At 35.4% G+C, this 17,116-nt stretch overlaps 3 protein-coding genes across 6 annotated transcripts; 2 read left to right on the top strand and 1 right to left on the bottom strand.

Moving 5' to 3' along the window:
- Positions 1-239: 239 nt before the first annotated feature.
- Positions 240-5,514, top strand: LOC126973399 (zinc finger protein OZF-like). Of its 2 annotated transcripts, none has more exons than XM_050820659.1 (4): positions 240-1,296; positions 2,130-2,263; positions 4,025-4,136; positions 5,318-5,514. In XM_050820659.1, the coding sequence occupies exons 1-4, from the start codon at positions 469-471 to the stop codon at positions 5,492-5,494; spliced, it is 1,251 nt and encodes a 416-aa protein (XP_050676616.1). In that variant the 5' UTR covers positions 240-468; the 3' UTR covers positions 5,495-5,514. The 2 variants fall into 2 exon arrangements, with proteins under 2 accessions (XP_050676616.1, XP_050676615.1); XM_050820658.1 differs by having other exon boundaries at positions 240-1,305.
- A 1,688-nt stretch (positions 5,515-7,202) lies between these two features.
- LOC126973389 (H/ACA ribonucleoprotein complex subunit 4) lies at positions 7,203-8,991 on the bottom strand. The gene has a single exon (XM_050820637.1). It carries the CDS (start codon positions 8,828-8,830, stop codon positions 7,283-7,285), a length of 1,548 nt encoding a protein of 515 aa, XP_050676594.1. The 5' UTR covers positions 8,831-8,991; the 3' UTR covers positions 7,203-7,282.
- Positions 8,992-9,919: 928 nt separating this feature from the next.
- Positions 9,920-14,926, top strand: LOC126973418 (DNA-directed RNA polymerases I, II, and III subunit RPABC3). 3 transcript variants are annotated; one of them, XM_050820685.1, is made up of 3 exons: positions 9,920-10,031; positions 10,377-10,719; positions 13,881-14,926. In XM_050820685.1, the coding sequence occupies exons 2-3, from the start codon at positions 10,427-10,429 to the stop codon at positions 14,038-14,040; spliced, it is 453 nt and encodes a 150-aa protein (XP_050676642.1). In that variant the 5' UTR covers positions 9,920-10,031; positions 10,377-10,426; the 3' UTR covers positions 14,041-14,926. The 3 variants fall into 3 exon arrangements, with proteins under 3 accessions (XP_050676642.1, XP_050676640.1, XP_050676641.1); XM_050820683.1 differs by having other exon boundaries at positions 9,943-10,136; XM_050820684.1 differs by having other exon boundaries at positions 9,947-10,088.
- The last annotated feature ends 2,190 nt before the right edge of the window (positions 14,927-17,116 follow it).

The raw sequence follows: 17,116 nt of genomic DNA, 5'->3' as shown, positions 1-17,116 counted from the left end.
CATCAGCATTTTTGTACTGCAGAAGAGGACTGTCCGCGCCATAAATGGAATGAGACCACGTAAGTCACTATGGAATAAACAATGGAATAAATTCATGGAGATAATAATAACGACTGCTTACCCATAATATATATTCTCAATTAATCAGACATTTTTTCCAAAGTTATGGACTCTGTAGTCTGTGACAGTATCTCCTTCCTATGTATTGTGAGCACAGAGTACTTTTAGTTGATCTGTGACTATGTGTGAGATAATAAAATACCAAGCCATAAAATCCAAAAAAAAAAAAGAGATAATAAAAATAAAAAAAGTGTGTGAGATAAACAGTAAAGTGTAAACAAACTTAACTCTTTACTATATTACTGGGGACTGGGGTAAAGATAGGGACCTCTTTATTAAAGTTTTTAATGTGACTCTAGTTACACTTGTAGTTTCTACAATATTCAAGAACAACTCAATTTAAAAGCGATGTATAAATCAATAAACATTGAGGAATATACATATGAATACTTCACACAAGAAGACGTCTGCAGGTTTTGTTGGAATAAAAATGCAATTACTGAGTTATTTAACCAAGAGTGTTCTATAGAATCCCTTGAATTAAAAGATACGCTTATTAATAAAGTAAAAGAGTGCTTAAACATAGACATAACACTAGTTTACACACCCAGTAAGGCTTGTGATCAGTGCTGTGATAAAATAGAAAGTTTTTATTATTTTAAGAGATTTTGTCAGGAGACCGATAAAAAGCTGCAAGATATAATTAATCATAGGCACAAGGTGCAACTAGAGGACAATTTTATTAAGAATGAGGTAGATTTTGATGTAAATATTGGGATTAAAGATTCAGATGAAGAAAATGATTCAGAGAAGAATGAATTGGAGAGCAAATCTAGTCGATATAAACCAAAAAGAACTCCAACATATTGTAATATCTGCTGTGAGGACTTTAAAAACTTGGAAACATTAGATAAACATAAGTCGGAAAGCCATGGTATTGAGAAAGGTTTGTTCAAGTGTTTTGGGTGTGACAAGACATTTAAAACGGGTAAATCAAGGCTTGGGCATGAGACTAGGTTCTGTAAAAACTTAAAATATGGCTATGAATGTATTCAGTGTAATAAATTCTTACGAAGGCGAAGGAACTACGAACAACATATGAAAGATCATAGGAATAATGTGATGAGAGACATTCCAGAGAATATCTTTAAATGTTTGCATTGTTTCGATAGTTTTAAGAATACAGATGATTTACGGGAACATATGAACTGCCATGAAAATGCAAAGAAAATTTATGTATGTGAGGTAAAATTTTTATTTATTTTTTTTTATTTGTCAATCACCAATTTATAGAGGAATCTACTTTTGTATAAGCATTTATTCTATGGCTGTTGTCTTGAATTCACATTCATTACAAATTTATACAAAAGAAATAATATGCAATAATTTATTGACTTAATAAAAAAATATACAAATAATTACTATATAGTGAAAAAAAAAAAATTTTTATGTCATCAAAATAAAAAACTTATCTTTTTATGTTGTAGAATTGTTATTTTTACCATATTTAAATAGTGTGAGCTTGTCCCCATGCTGCCTTTTTTAATGAAAGAGAAGACAAACAACAGTACGGGTTACATGAAGTTGACACCAGAGGAATCACAACAGTGTAGCCGACCCTTTAAATCCCATATACCCATGCCCTACCATCCTGGAAACACCGCATATGGAAGCTCATTCCGCAGCTAGTTGTATGTGGAAGAAAGTTAAAAACCATAGTGTGGAGAAACGCCACACGTCCAGATGGTATCATATCCTTATTTGTGGTGTGTCCTGCAAAGGTGGAACTCGGCGGCAGGAATCACGACAATAAGCTCTGCATACTAAACACAAATAGGTCCATGTTTTTTGTACAGTTTGGTTAAACATGTTATAAAGAAATTTGTATAGCCCGGGATGAGTGCAGCACATAAAACTAGTTCTTTTTTAAATAAGGGCACTGGATATTGAAATGGTCACCGCCACCCACAATCTCATTCAACACCCAGAGGAATCACAGGAACAATGCGGGCCTTTTAAAGTATTTTTTAGTTCTACTGCTACTATAGTATATTATTAATGATTTCCAGAGCTGTGGCAGAGCTTTTGGCCGACAAGACTATCTCGCAAAGCACATGCTAACACACAGTGGTGATAAACGGTACTCCTGTACTTATTGTTCGTTCAGAGCTGCTCAAAGGTCAGCTTTAACAGTACATATCAGGTACACTATTTTTTTTTACTTTTAATTGACATTTTCCTATTCCAGCTAAAACCGTTTCGTATTTTGTGAGTTTACTTATAAAATGAATGTGAAAACTGCTCAATTGATTTTATTAAAAACTAGAGCAGTTTCAGGCTGACATACCAGTAAGGAGACTCCTTTGCACAGGACTCTTGGCTATTATATGGGTACCACAACTGCACCTTTGTCTGCCGTATTGCAGTACTGTGTAAGCATTATTGTGTTTTGGTCTGAAGGGCCAAAACTTAACTGTGGTATGTAAATCTATGATTTCTTTTTACTTTCGTGATTACTGCATCTTCCTATAACACAAGACGGCATTTTATTGGTGTACCTATATCAAATTTTAAGCAATTCTGTCAACAACAAACGCGTGCGTACCGTTTTCGTATCGAGAGAGCGACTAACGACCAAAGGAACCAATTGACTCCATTTAGGCGATTGATTTTCGGCGCGCTAGTGACATATCTACCTCTTTTAATACTATAATATCATTGTCTTTAAATAAAATAATTGACCATCCGTTGCACAAAGCATCCTTGAAGTTAATGTTTCATTAAATATGTATAATACCGTCACTTTCTTTTTCATTTTGAGAATCAAAGATAGCATGTGATATAAGTAAAGAAAAATTAACTTTAAGTATGCTTTCTGGAACTGGGGGTCGAATAAGAAATTAAAGGTAATTTAGTAATAAAAATTGTAAATATCATTTTAAAATTATCTTTTTATCACTTTTAAATATCATTGTATTTCAATAGATAAATACAGAATCATCCATCAGATATGATTTTTTACCTTACACCGTGATTTATGACTAAAATACGATTCATTCATGAGTTCATGTAGTAAAACTGCATTGAAGTTAGGTACATAAAGTGTCATTGATTTAAAAAAAAATATTAATTATAGTTTATAGCCACATTGATGATTTGTGAAAAGAAATTGACATATGTCAATATACCTAACGTTGTTATGGAATATTACTGATAAGAATGTCACAAATGGCAGAAAATTTCTGAAAACCTGATAAATGATTTATTTATTACAAAAGGAGTAATAAATAAACAAATACATTTGGAGATTTTTAAAAAGTATTAGGTACTGAGCAAATTGTTTTTTTTTCTGTTTGTTCTATTTTAACGGTTAAAAAATAAAAAACGTATGTGTCACGGCACGCCCTACAGAAGTTATAACTTAAACTTATCTAAGTTGAACTTTTCAATATTTAAATTGTTTAACTTGAGAAAAGCTTAGGTTATTAGGTATTTAAATTTTATATATATTAATATTATAATGTAAGGAAAGGTTATTTATATATAATTTTTTTTATTGATTATAAAATATATTTTATTCTTAGTTACAATTTTTGAATATATAGATACATTAGAATTTAACGTATGTACCTTATTAGTATCATTATTAAATCCTATAAAAGTAACAATTGGTTAGAGTGAGAGAGGAGGAGCCCGCCTACCGCTGCCTTATGCGTGAGAGAAAGGGAAGCCAGACATACTGGCGCCGTAACGCGTTACGTTACGAAGCGGTTTACCCTCCAATAAGAAGGTATCACTCCAAAAAACTTTTTGACTGTCTAGTTTCTGATGAAAGTTACGCTCTGTTACTTTAGAAAAATATCTGAGTTACCCTCAAGACGCGCCTAAAGAGGTTTGACTTTAAAAAGACAAATTTAGATATTATTCTGGTATTTGTTTCATGTTTATGTTTTTCAATTTTCAGGAAGCACACTGGAGAGAGGCCGTACAGTTGTGATCTTTGCCCACAGAAGTGCATATCTAGTTCCAATTTGCGCGCTCACCGCAAAATACATTTAGGTCTTCGCCAATATGAGGTAAATGCATACAACTCGACTATTTTACAGTTTGAATGGATTAGTGTATTCTAGTGATATATTTGTAGCGACCACCTATAAGTTGGACCGCTAAACTCGCTGCTGCGTATACTTACTTACTTACTCCGGCTTGACCAAACTTATATTTTTGACTTGGACCGATAGATTTCAAGAAATCTAAATGAACTACGAAATACTTTGTTCATATGTGTTTTTTTTGTAATAACTTTTAAACAGATATATCAGTAATTATATCAGATGTATTTTAAAAGATTTGAATATTCCTACACTGACACGACACACAGAACACGACTGACGTCATGTTCACGAAACATCCTTACACAAACAACGAATTCAAGCTCTAAAGGTTGATTTTTTTTTATATGAGAGGGAGGAAACGGGTAAGAGGCTCACGGGATGGGGAGAGGTGAGGCAACCGCCCATGGACATCGCAACAACAGGTGTGTCAAGAAATGCGTTGCCGGCCTTTAAGGTGGGAGTATGCTTTTTTCTTGAAGGTCCCTAAGTCGTATCTGTTCGGGAAGACCGCTGCCGGTAGTTGATTCCACAGAGTGGCTGTGCGAGGCAAGAAATTTCGAACAAAACGCGCGGTGGTGGAATGCCAGACGTCTACGTGATGCGGGTGGTACTTTGCACGTAATGTCCGGTGGTGGAATTCGGCCGCTGGAATCAACCCGAACAGCTCATCTGAGCACTCCCCGTGATAAATGCGGTAGAAGATGCAGAGAGAACCCACATCTCTACGCAATGCTAGAGAATCAAGCCGATCGGAGATGACTTGATCGTCGAAGATTCGAGCCGCTCTTCGTTGTATGCGGTCAAATGGAAGAAGCTGGTACTGGGGAGCACCCGCCCAGAGGTGAGAACAGTACTCCATGTGAGACCGAATTTGCGCCTTATAAAGTTGCAGGCGGTGGCTTTTAGTGAAGTGCTGTCTATGATGATGCGTCCAATATACGATAATCTATATTTATACAGTTTAATAAAGGCTTCCTTCAATTGTGACTATTCTCCTCTGTCTTAAACCAATCTTGACCATGTAGGTACTACCACCTAAAATTGAATCGTAACCCACCTTATTGTTTTTTTCGACGTTTTCACAGCTGTCATAGTCTATCTAGACGAATAAATGATCTAACATAATTTTTTTTATTTGCCAGTGCTCATTGTGTGAAAAGAAATTCGGCTACAAAGCGAGCCTAGAGGAGCACGTAGCGAGCACACACGCATCGTGTGAAAAGCATTCGTGTAAGCTGTGCGGCGCAACGTACAGCCGGGGACGCACTCTGCGGAGACATATGGCGGACAAACATGGCGACCGAGATGCTGTCAAATAAATAATATTAAATATATATAATTGGTGTGTGTTTAATTTAAATACTATAATTGCATATTCGTGCTGTTTTTAATTAAAAGTAGCATTTTATCGTTTAAACATTACGCGATTTTTTTACATCGTATAACGCGACCATAGTCCATAAGGCAGCAATATCCCACGTACATAATATTTCTGTACAGTGAAATTTATAATGATTTGTACAGTTCATAATAATTAGCTTCGTGTACCTTTGCACGTGTATCAATTGTGTTATTACAGAATTGAATTATTTTATTAAATTTTTAAGTATTAAAAACCATAAAAAATAGGCAAACAATTGCAAATACTTGTTGCGAATTGTGATTAATTATTATTATTAGGTGGTCGTAGAAACGCGTTTTTCTAAAACGTGGAACCACTCACTTGCTTCGTAAAAAATGTCTTGATTTTCATGTAAAACGCGAAGAAATTATTTCCCAAACCTCTTATTACATATATTTATTTAAATCAGAAAAAAACTAATGCACCACTTAACTGCAGGTATCTGTTAAGCATTTTTACTAATTTAAGCTGGAGATAGGTGTAAGAGGGGAGGAGACGATGAACAGAGTGCCAAGTGTAAGATTGTTAAGGGTTGTATGGTGATTTCCCCTACTTTCCCTAGATGGCGCTTTGTCGGCGTCATACAAATCTTAGTTAACTTTTACGCGATCGAATCAATGACGTCATTGGATCGAATAGGTAAAAAATCTCACACTTCGCACTCTATACCTATTCGATTTCTTACAAAAGCAAATTGCCAATAGTCTCTCTCTCCATTATTAAAAGACAATAATTTATTTTTTGCTTATACTCTGACAAATATCTAGGGATTATTAACACATTCCGAAATAAACTTTACTTTTTGTGCATTGCCCGGCGATGAAGTACTTAGCAAATAATTCGTCACATGCTTTGTCCTTATTTATAGCATGATATAAATAAATATACCTTTTAAATTTGTTCTTAAAATTAACAAAATTTATTGAAGTAGGCGTTACGTGTTAATTGCGTTAATATTTGTTTTTAAACAATTCGACACGTGTTTCGCCTCTACATGAGGCATCCTCGGGACGTGTTGTCTCGCCAAAATCTGGCACGAGACTCAACTCAGTCAAACTTAAATCAATTGTTTAAAATTAACAAATGTACGGTTTTTGTTGACAAGGTGCACCAGGCATAGTACCTAACTAGCTACTTCAAGTTCAGTTTATGAGGATGACATAATATTATGGACAAATTAAACAGGAAGCCTGCTAGATCATGGGTACCACAACGGCGCCTTTTTCGGCCGTGAAGCAGTAATGGGTGAGCATTATTGTTTCGGACTGAAGGGCGCCGTAGCTAGTGAAATCACTGGCCAAATGAGACTTATCAACTGATGTCTCAAAGTGACGAGCGCAATTGGAACACCACAGAATGATTGGGTGTTTCAAGAATCCTGAGCGGCATTGTAATGGGTGGGGTGTATCAATTACCATCAGCTCAACATCCTGCTTGTCTTGTACCTTGTCATAAAAAACAAAACTCTACGGAAGGGCTTGAAGCCACCACAGACAATGGCAAAGCCTATCACAAAACAATAGAATATATATTTTGTAATGCTCCCTCCGACTGAATAAAATGTTAATAGATTAATATGTATATAATAAATTCAGACTATAAGGTATGGTAAATTAAGAAATCCATGGCTGTTTTCATTTAATATCTTCAAAAATAAAAACATAATTTTATCCTTATAGACTAAATATGCTTATTATTACAATATTCATTCATCCTCCTCTCTTTCTTGTTCCTTGTCTTTTTTCTTCTTTTTCTTTTTCTCTTTACGGACTGAATCATCAGCTACCTCAGACGTTTCAACCGCAGCTTCAGGTGTTGCTTCACCTTCCACTTCTGCTTGACTCTCGCGATCTTTCTTCTTCTTCTTTTTCTTCTTTTCAGCCTTTATTTCAGTTGAATCATTTGGATTATCAGCATTGGCTGTGCTAGCTGTTCTTTTTCTACAATTGTCCTCAGCATCAGGATTATCAGCATTACCATTTTCCTCTTTCTTCACTTTGTAATCTACATAACTGTTTAACCATTCTTTTGGAGTGTTTTCATTTGGTTTACCAAACTTATCTAACATCCCCTGCTGTATAAGTGTTTTTTTCTTTGAGGCTTTAGGTCCTAGACCCCATTTTCTTGGATATGTATCTCTCTCCATTATCACTCTTTTGAGTTTAGCTGCTACACCATGATCACAGGATGCCATTGTTGATGTTGTCATAAGAGCAATCGCTAGTGCAACTGCTTCACCTTTAGCAGTTACTATAACAATTTCTTGATCAATTTCAATTCCATCTTCATACCGTAGAATACCTGGTAATAAAACCTTAGCACCATAGCATACAGCATTCACAGCACTATCTTTAATAAAAATCCTTTTATGAGCAATAAGAAGTCCTTCCAATGGTTTAATAACTCGTCTTATATATGTCTCATCTTTGTGATTTTCATAAGCCCATTGTGCATCTAATATATCATGCATGCTGACCATACCTTCCTTCTCTCCTTGGATTCCAGACCGTACACGTCTGAGTTCAATCATCTGACCACCAACACCAAGCATTAAACCTAGATGTACACACATCGTACGGATATAGGAGCCAGCCTCACAGCTCACCCAAAATACTCCGATGTTCTTCTCTTGGTCATAGTCAAGCAGTTTACTGTCATATACTGAACGGACGCGAAGTTGCCGTTTAACTGCAGATATCAATGGAGGTCTCTGGAACAATGCACCCCTAAGCTTCTCTAAACCTTGGGTAACTTTCTGGATGTTCTCAACCGCTGAATGAAGATTGAAAACGGCCACATACTCTTTCCCGGCATTCTGTTGAGATTTAACAAGACGCGTGGCTCGATCAATGCACACTATGAGGCACCCAGTAACCTTGGGGTCCAAAGTACCAGAATGACCGGTTTTCTCAACTTTTAAGATTCGTTTAATCCATGAGACCACCTCGTGAGAACTTGGATTGCTAGGTTTGTCTACATTAATGAATCCAGACTTGATATACTCCGAAATAGGGCGTTTCAAAGGAGAGTGTCCAAAAGGCAGTGGAGTGTAGTGGTTAGTTCTAACGTTAAGGCGATCGAAATTCTTAAGTAATAGAGGCCAGTAGGCTGTATCTAGCTTTGACACCGCTTCTGATGGCTCAATCTTGAAGTCACCTATCTTCTGAAATGCGCCTAATGTAACAGCATCTTTGTTTTTCTTTTTCTTCTTTTCAGAAAACACTTCGGTGCCGGGTTGAATTACTTCTGTCATTATTTATATTAAAACGATTAACTTCTTCGATGAAATTTATACTAATTATTCACAAAGAACAATGTACTTTTAAAACATGCATACAATGTTTAGAAATAAAAACAAACACGTGCTTCGACTGCACGAAACGAGACGAGGTTAGCTTTACTTCATTTTGCTTGCTTCAGCCTTCAATTTCAAATTTCAATGCCAACGAGTAGGTATTGAGTACTTCCGTATTTTGACAATTATCAAAAGATTATTATGTCAATTAGCTTTAGAACACAATTATTATCTGTGTTGATAAAAAATATATACATATATTTGTATGTATAAATTAATATTATAATTTGTATGTTAAACACTATAAGTAAGCTATACTGATATCTTATCTACGATTATGATATGTTTTTTGAAAAGGGCGGTGATGGCCAATTCGGAAACAGGATACATAGAGGAAAGTCGTGAATGGAGTCATGCCCTAATAAGAAACTAATAACTGCATATTTACTTTTTTTTTGCTAACTGCATTTTACAAATCTTTGAATGCAGAATTACTAACTTTTAAAAAAAACATAAAGTCTTCTTTCAGTAATATAGCCTATCTTCGATATTTAAGGTACTTTCCCTTCATGTCCCATAACTTTGGGACACCTGTATATATATATATATATATATATATATATATATATATATATTATATATATATACATCATCATGAATAATATTATGTATAATTCTTAAAGTGTCATTATCCGTTTGCTAGGCTTTATATTAACCTTGTTATTGTGTATTATTCACAACTTTGCAAAAAATATATTTATAATTTTTCTAAATAGGTTTCCTCTTGGTCACCCCTATTTTTAAGCCTGTCAGTTTCTAGGTTTTTTTTTCATTACACTTTCATCATGAAAGTTTTTGTCCGTAAACCTAATGGGGGGTTTATCAATATACTCGATTGTAATCGAGTATATTGATAAATTATATAAATATTCTTCTATTATTGTAATTTGGATTGAGCTGATGGTCTTGTTACCCATGCTCTAAATTAAATAAAAAGTCCATTTGTGAGGACAAAGTGTCAACTGTCAAGTTCTCAAGTGTCAGTGATCGCATGGTTGATGACGGTTGCTAATTGTCAGTTGTGGAGTGTGGACTGTGGTTTTTTACTTTTCAATTGTGTGAACTGTGATGGTGTAAGAAAGATAAATAATCCAAACAAGTAAATAATAAAACTATAATTGTAGTTTTGTTTAGTATTGTTTAATAGACTGTGGAGGTCTGTCCGTTTCTTTGTAATTTAGTTTGGTTGTAGTAAAAGTCTTAGGTATGTATTAGGTGGGAAATTAATAAATTGGGTATTTCAAATGTTTGTTTGTTTCTATTTGCCTTTGTGAGACTACAACTGGGGTTAAAAAATACAAATTCATATTATAATATACTCGAAATTGCTTGGATATACAATAAGGTTATGTACTAATATACAAAATACGATTGTGTTAAGTACTTTTGAATGAAGGTTCAAAACTTATAAAATGTGTTCAAATGAATTTATTTTTTATTAAAGGTCTCAACAGAAATAGTGCACACGATTGTCTCTTTAAAATAATCCTTAAAATGGCGGGTGTATTGTTTGAAGACATATTTAATGTAAAAGATATGGATCCAGAGGGAAAGAAGTTTGACAGAGTTAGTAGACTGCATTGTGAGTCAGAATCATTCAAAATGGATCTGATATTAGACATAAACTCATGGATATATCCAATGGAACTGGGTGATAAGTTTCGCTTAGTGTTAGCCACTACACTCAGAGAGAACGGGTACCCAGATGGTGGGGAATGGAATCCTCTGGAGACGGAAGGAAATCGGGCAGATAGTTTTGAGTATGTCATGTATGGGAAGGTTTACAGGTAAGCAATTATGTTGTGTAAATTGTATTTTATTCATGTTAATATATATCTAACTGTTATTGCCTCAAATACAACTAATAGAAGTATAAATAGACATAGTTAAGTAGAAAGAACTCAAACCACATATACATGGAAACAGTTTTTTTTTTTGGATATTACTATGGAAGATTATTTAGAGCTGAAACTTCAAATGCCTATAACATAACTCAAAAGTGCCTTTGTCTGGTTTGTGTCCGTCTCGTCTCTTGTGCCAGATTTTGGTGGGTCATTACGTCCTGAGGATGCCTAGTGTAGAGGCGAAACACATGTTGAATTGTTTAAAAACAAATATTGGCGGAATTAACACTAAAGAAAACTCAAATTATTTGGATAATTGTGGATTTCCGCAAAGTAGCACCTACTTCAATAAATTTTGGTTTGTGTCCTTTCTGCTTAACTACATCCAAATATAATAAAAAGTCTTGAATGTAAAATCTGTCATACTTTAGGTATATTATGCATCAAATCCATGATTTTAACCTTTCCGCATCGGACGTGCCCGCAGGCACTGGAAATTCAAAGAACAAAGAGAGCTGCAGTGCCTCAAGGCACTCTTTTACCTCACCCAGTTTACACCCTTATTAGGTGTACAAGATGGTGTATTTGCCTACGCAATTATGAACGAGTGAAGTCCGATACATATTTTGATCCGTTACTATTCAAGGCCACCAAGATTCGAACATAAAAGGAAATAAATAAAACAAGTAATTAACATTGAAAATCAAAATTTATTTTAAAATATACCTATTTTTACACTTATTGTCTAATGAAAAGTCTGTGTGAAATATCATAGAAACACAATATGAATAATTTATTCATGGTCTTATAGATTGTTTCAATAGCTTTCAGTGACAGTCACTCAAATCACCCTAGTTATAAGCATTTTACAACTACACGTAAAATAATACGCACGGGGAAAACGCTGAGCGAGCGCCGAACGCTTGCTGATCTAAGGTGTACATTAAGCGGCGGAGCGCGCCGATCCGGAAAGGTTAATAATATGTTATGCAATATCTTAAAGAAATACTTTTTATGTCAATACCATTACCATTTACCATATTTACTTGACTTTTAATGACCAAATTAGAATTGGAAGAAAATAATACTTCCACATCATGATATGGTCAAGTACCTAGGCATATGCTTGGATCAAAGATTTACTTGAATCAAACATATCCAAGACATTAAACTGCTTGTGTAGAACACAAACAAACTAATCTAAACAGATGGTAGCAATAGGTTTGTGCTAGTGCCTCAAATATTATGATTGTATATCATTAGAGAGCACAAATTACATTTTATAGGTAAATACACCCTGGTTTTTTTTATACCAGGTGGTAGGCTTCAGGATGTCTTTTTTTTTAATGGAATAGGAGGACAAACGAGCGTACAGGTCACCTGGTGTTAAGTGATCACCGCCGCCCACATTCTCTTGCAACACCATAGGAATCACAAGAGCGTTGCCGGCCTTTAAGGAAGGTGTACGCGCTTTTTTTTAAGGTACCCATGTCATATTGTCCCTGAAACACCGCACAAGGAAGCTCATTCCATAGCTTTGTAGTACGAGGGAGATACAATGTCTGTTAAATGTGTACCATATACACACATGTTTCTGTTATCGAGCAGTAAAATATTGTGCAGGGACAAGTTTTATGTGAAGGGTGCCATAGCTAGTGATAAATCAGGAATGAGAACTGCCACCTTAAGTGCAGTCACATTGCCTCTGACAATTTAGGCTTTCTACATATTGGTAGCTTGTGATAGACAGTGTATAGTGCTTAGAATCAGGTGAATGCTTACCTGCATCAAAACTATAGAACATATGGCTACAATAAAAGAGGAACTAACAACCCACATAAAAAACTATTAGCTAAGTATCTTGCGAGACAGCTTATTATACTAGGGACAATAATGTTGTCTTAAAAACTTTTTTTTTTAAACGAGCGTACGGCCACCTGTTGTTAAGTGATCACCGCCGCCCACATTCTATTGCAACACCAAAAGAATCACAGGAGCATTGCCAGCCTTTAAGGAACTATGATGAACGACGCCCTATTTCTTCGAAGCCAATTTGGCTTTGCTCTCCAGATGGCCGCGGAATTGGCAATTGCTCGAGATATCAACCCCCCAGAATTCCGATACTTTGCAAGGCTGTAAGGGAAGTGTTGTCGAATAGCGGTGATATGACAAATGGGGTTTTTTTAAGTGGTAAACGCGCAAACTTGAGTCTTCTGGGGGTTAAATTGGACAAGGTTCAATTTTCCCCATTCCGCGACCTTCTTAAGAGAGGACTCGATAGAAGACACAAGTTTCTCCCGGCACTGGTCGACGATTTCCCTATAGAGACCTGCATCGCCTCAGCATCACAGCACACGACAGCACGTGCGATGCCGTGCTGTCGTCTTCATAGCAATGTATGTTATAGGTGTCCAACATATCATTGATATGCAGAAGAAACAGTGTGGGAGATAGCACACAGCCTTGAGGCACTCCAGCGTTCACGGGCTTCGGGTTCGAGCAATAACCGTCAACAACGACCTGTATGCTGCGCCCAGTGAGGAAGCTGGAGGCCCACTTGCATAAGTTCTCGAGAAGCCCAAATGATGGAAGTTTTGAAAGGAGCGCCTTGTGCCATACACGATCAAATGGCCTTCGCTATATCTAGGCTAACTGCCAGGCCTTCCCCCTTGCTTTCAATAGCCGACCGACCATGGCGAAAGCCATACTGCTGGTCGTTGATCATCTGGTGACCCTCTAGGTATACCAAGAGCTGGCGGTTAATTATGCTCTCCATTATTTTGTAATTGTGTGGGATTATTATAATTTGACCATGACACTCAGTCATGATTGACTATCATAAATCTGTATGAAATATAGCACAAAACAATACTCAGAGCCAAGTGTGAGATATTTTTTTCCCATTTGATCGCGTAAAAGTTAACTACGATTTGTATGGCTTTGAAAGAGCTCTATGATGTTTTCCTCCACTGTCACTAGATGGCGCTCTTTCTAAGCCATACAAATCGTAGTAAACTTTTACGCGATCAAATAGGTTAAAAAAATCTCACACTTGGAACTCTGAACTCTGAATAAAAAATAAAATATTTTTTTTTTTTTTTCAGGATAGATGGAGATGAAATTGCTATAGAATCTGCAACAAGATTGTCGGCATATGTTTCATTTGGTGGTCTCCTAATGAGGCTACAAGGAGATGCAAATAATTTACACGGCTTTGAAGTGGATCAACAGATGTATTTATTGATGAAGAAATTAGCATTCTAGACCTATCAGCAATATATCTTATATCCCAGGTTTACGGGTTTTACATTGTGCTACACCCTAGATTGTTTTATACAATGAAACAGCTGAAGTTATACATGGTGAATTATTCAATGGATGACGAAATCCGTCACTATGTGGAATAGCAAAAAGTTTTTGAATTAGTCTCAGGCCCAATTTTGATAAAAATGAAAATCATTACTTTCCAGACTTTACTCTTATTAGCGACTGGCTAGGAATCAGCATTCGGAACCATTTGATAATTATGTAATACATATGATGTACGATGGTTAACTACTATTGTAAGCAGATTTTATGATAATTTCCATTATAATGCAACATGTTTTTTACAGTCAGCGCCACCTATTGGTTCATTTCTTAGGAACATATCACGAACATGTCATGCTGCTTCATAGCACAAGTCTTTTATTGGTTGCTTTTATCTGCCAATCAGGGATCAATATAGTCCACAGAGTACTTACACTTGAAAATATTGTCGACAATGTGATTTGTTTCAATTCCATGTTTCATATGTTTTTTTATTGTATTCAAGTAATGCAAATATATGATAATTTTACGGCCCTGGTATGATAGCTGTCTGGCCTCAGGTTTAATTTTTAACAAAATCGGGCCCGAGACTCTTTTAAGTACCTATTGCTTATTCCTCTTAGTTTCATATTTAGCCATCCACACTCAAATGAAAAATTCACCCTGTATTGTCTCTGTTATAGGCAGATGATCCTAACCTCAAAAACCCGCATAAAAATAATGTAAGCAATCAGTGATTAAATTTACCTTCAGTTGTTGTAAAAGATTTTAAAGCATATAATATTCTGATATGAGGAATGCAACAGAATTTGTAATATTTTAATAAAAAATTCAGACTGTTTTTTGGTTTTCATTTATATAAATTCATTACCTATTGATTTACTTTCACTCAAATTATCTATTACCTGACTAGGCATTCTCTATAGGTGTTATGGGTCGCAGTATCAGCATATAAAAGAAAAACCTGCATGACTCTGAAGTTAATATTCATATCTATCATACAACTGCACCGGGTTTTTAAGCCAATTTAGAAGCCACATAAGGAGTGGCTTCAACAACACCAGAGGAGTACTATCACAACTTGGCTTATGGATTTACATTTCTTTCCATTAAATAAATAAAAAAGTATAATCTAACATCAGCACAGCAAATACCTTTGGCCTGTATGATACTATATGTATAGAGAATAAAATAAATACCTACCAAAAGTCAAAAAGCAACAATATATTATAACAATATTATGGCTCATAATTAATTTCATCTTCTGCTTTCAAGTTTGCTTGGCCGAGTCACGAGCGCCAGAGAGACCAGAGCTTATCTCTGGTTCAGAGAGAGCGTGGAATCCTGTCCTGTTTTTCTTTCTCTAAATTGTTTTGCTGATATTAAAAAGTTATTCACAAAAAGAAGTTTCACTTTTGTATCCTGGTTTCTTAAAACCATACACTTGTTTTTTTTATTTATGATATCGTCATAATATGTACTCGTTCGGTCATAAATAAAATTTTATTATGTATTAAATGAAGAACGCATTACGACCTATGGGCTATGATTAATCATCAATTTAAATTGTTAAATTTAACCAAAGCAAAATAATCATGCATTGAATTTCGTTAACTGCGCCATCTAGATAATCCATTATTAAGCAAAACCGTTCTACTTAGTTAAGTACAGTTGTTCAGTATGTTTAGAGCTAAACTAAAAGATGGCGCTGAACTGTAATTCCTGATAAGATCGTTTGTCCCTAGAGCTATCGCATTGCTGCTAATTAGCTAACCTAAATCGTGAAAAACAGAACATCAAAAACATGTTTTATACAAAACGTGTAGAATACTTGACAAATAATAATTATTTGTTTTAAACATGTATTGCAATTGTCTGAAATATTCTTTCACACTGTGTTGACAACAAGTCTATAAACAAGTTTAAAACACATTTACGTTCACACACACACTTTTTTATAGGTATTCGTCTCGAAAGCCTGATGCAAATACAAAGAAGAATATGTATCCGTAGTAGCCAGAACAGTTAAAAAAAGCGCGTAGGTCTTCTTTAAAGGCCGGCAACGCTCCTGTGATTGCTTTGGTGTTGCTAGAGAATGTGAGCGACCAATTCTTTATCACCAGGTGACCTGTACGCTCGTTTGTCCTCCTTTTCCATAAAAAAAACAATTGCTGCTGGAGTGATGACATCTCGATACTGTGTATTCTGCTTAGAAATGTATATAGCAGTAATATATATATATATAGCATATAAGTATAGAGCAACTTTTTGAAGCATTTTCTCGAAATTACTTATGTCATTCTAACAAAGTTTCTGAATTCACTTCTGTCTTATATTCTTAAATCATTCAATGACTCATGAAGCAAACTTCCGCAGTACATTCACCTTCCATTGTCAGTGCTAGTAGTCAATTGAGCAGAAATATTCATCAACTTCTGTACTGACGTGTCTCAACTTTAGCTACAAGCCTACAACAAGTATAAAACATGAGATCATATACATGTAGACAACTAGTAGCTCACAAATGATTTCATCAGACAAGTTTCATACAAAAGCCTACGACAAGTTTTATATTTTGTATTTTGAAAACATTACATACAACTTGTATAAAACTTGTCAAATACATGTATAATACCTTAGTGTAAACGCCCCTCGTTTACGTTAAAAGTATGTACCTACTTATACTGTTTTCATCAGTCGAACGAATACACGTCCCTCATTTTCTATATTTAATTTGTTACTACATACCTACTGTTTTAGCATTTTTGAGATAAAAGTAATAAAAATAATAATGCTACTTATATTTTTGCATTTGCATCATAGTTTCTCAAAATAATTAGTCTGGTTCCTTCTCATGTCCAAGTTACGTTGGTGCTGGGGCTGCTGCTTCGACTGCCGAAGACAGCAAGCGTCGCAAATATGTTGGTCTCAGTGAGTCATACATCTTTGTGCCGTTTGGTGTCGAGACACTTGGCCCGTGGGGCCGAGAGGCGCGGAGAATGATCATAATACTATCTTCGCGCCTCAATAA

Source organism: Leptidea sinapis, chromosome 29 (genome assembly GCF_905404315.1).
Source record: "Leptidea sinapis chromosome 29, ilLepSina1.1, whole genome shotgun sequence".
NCBI classification, from domain to species: Eukaryota; Metazoa; Arthropoda; class Insecta; order Lepidoptera; family Pieridae; genus Leptidea; species Leptidea sinapis.
This window is presented reverse-complemented; position numbering and strand designations above follow the sequence as displayed.

Coding starts and splice junctions, on each gene's coding strand:
- LOC126973399 (XM_050820658.1), top strand. CDS start 469: ATGTATAAATCAATAAACATTGAGGAATATACATATGAATACTTCACA. Junction 1,306..2,129: donor AGAAAATTTATGTATGTGAG/GTAAAATTTTTA, acceptor AATGATTTCCAG/AGCTGTGGCAGAGCTTTTGG. Junction 2,264..4,024: donor GCTTTAACAGTACATATCAG/GTACACTATTTT, acceptor TTCAATTTTCAG/GAAGCACACTGGAGAGAGGC.
- LOC126973389 (XM_050820637.1), bottom strand. CDS start 8,830: ATGACAGAAGTAATTCAACCCGGCACCGAAGTGTTTTCTGAAAAGAAG.
- LOC126973418 (XM_050820685.1), top strand. CDS start 10,427: ATGGCGGGTGTATTGTTTGAAGACATATTTAATGTAAAAGATATGGAT. Junction 10,720..13,880: donor ATGTATGGGAAGGTTTACAG/GTAAGCAATTAT, acceptor TTTTTTTTTCAG/GATAGATGGAGATGAAATTG.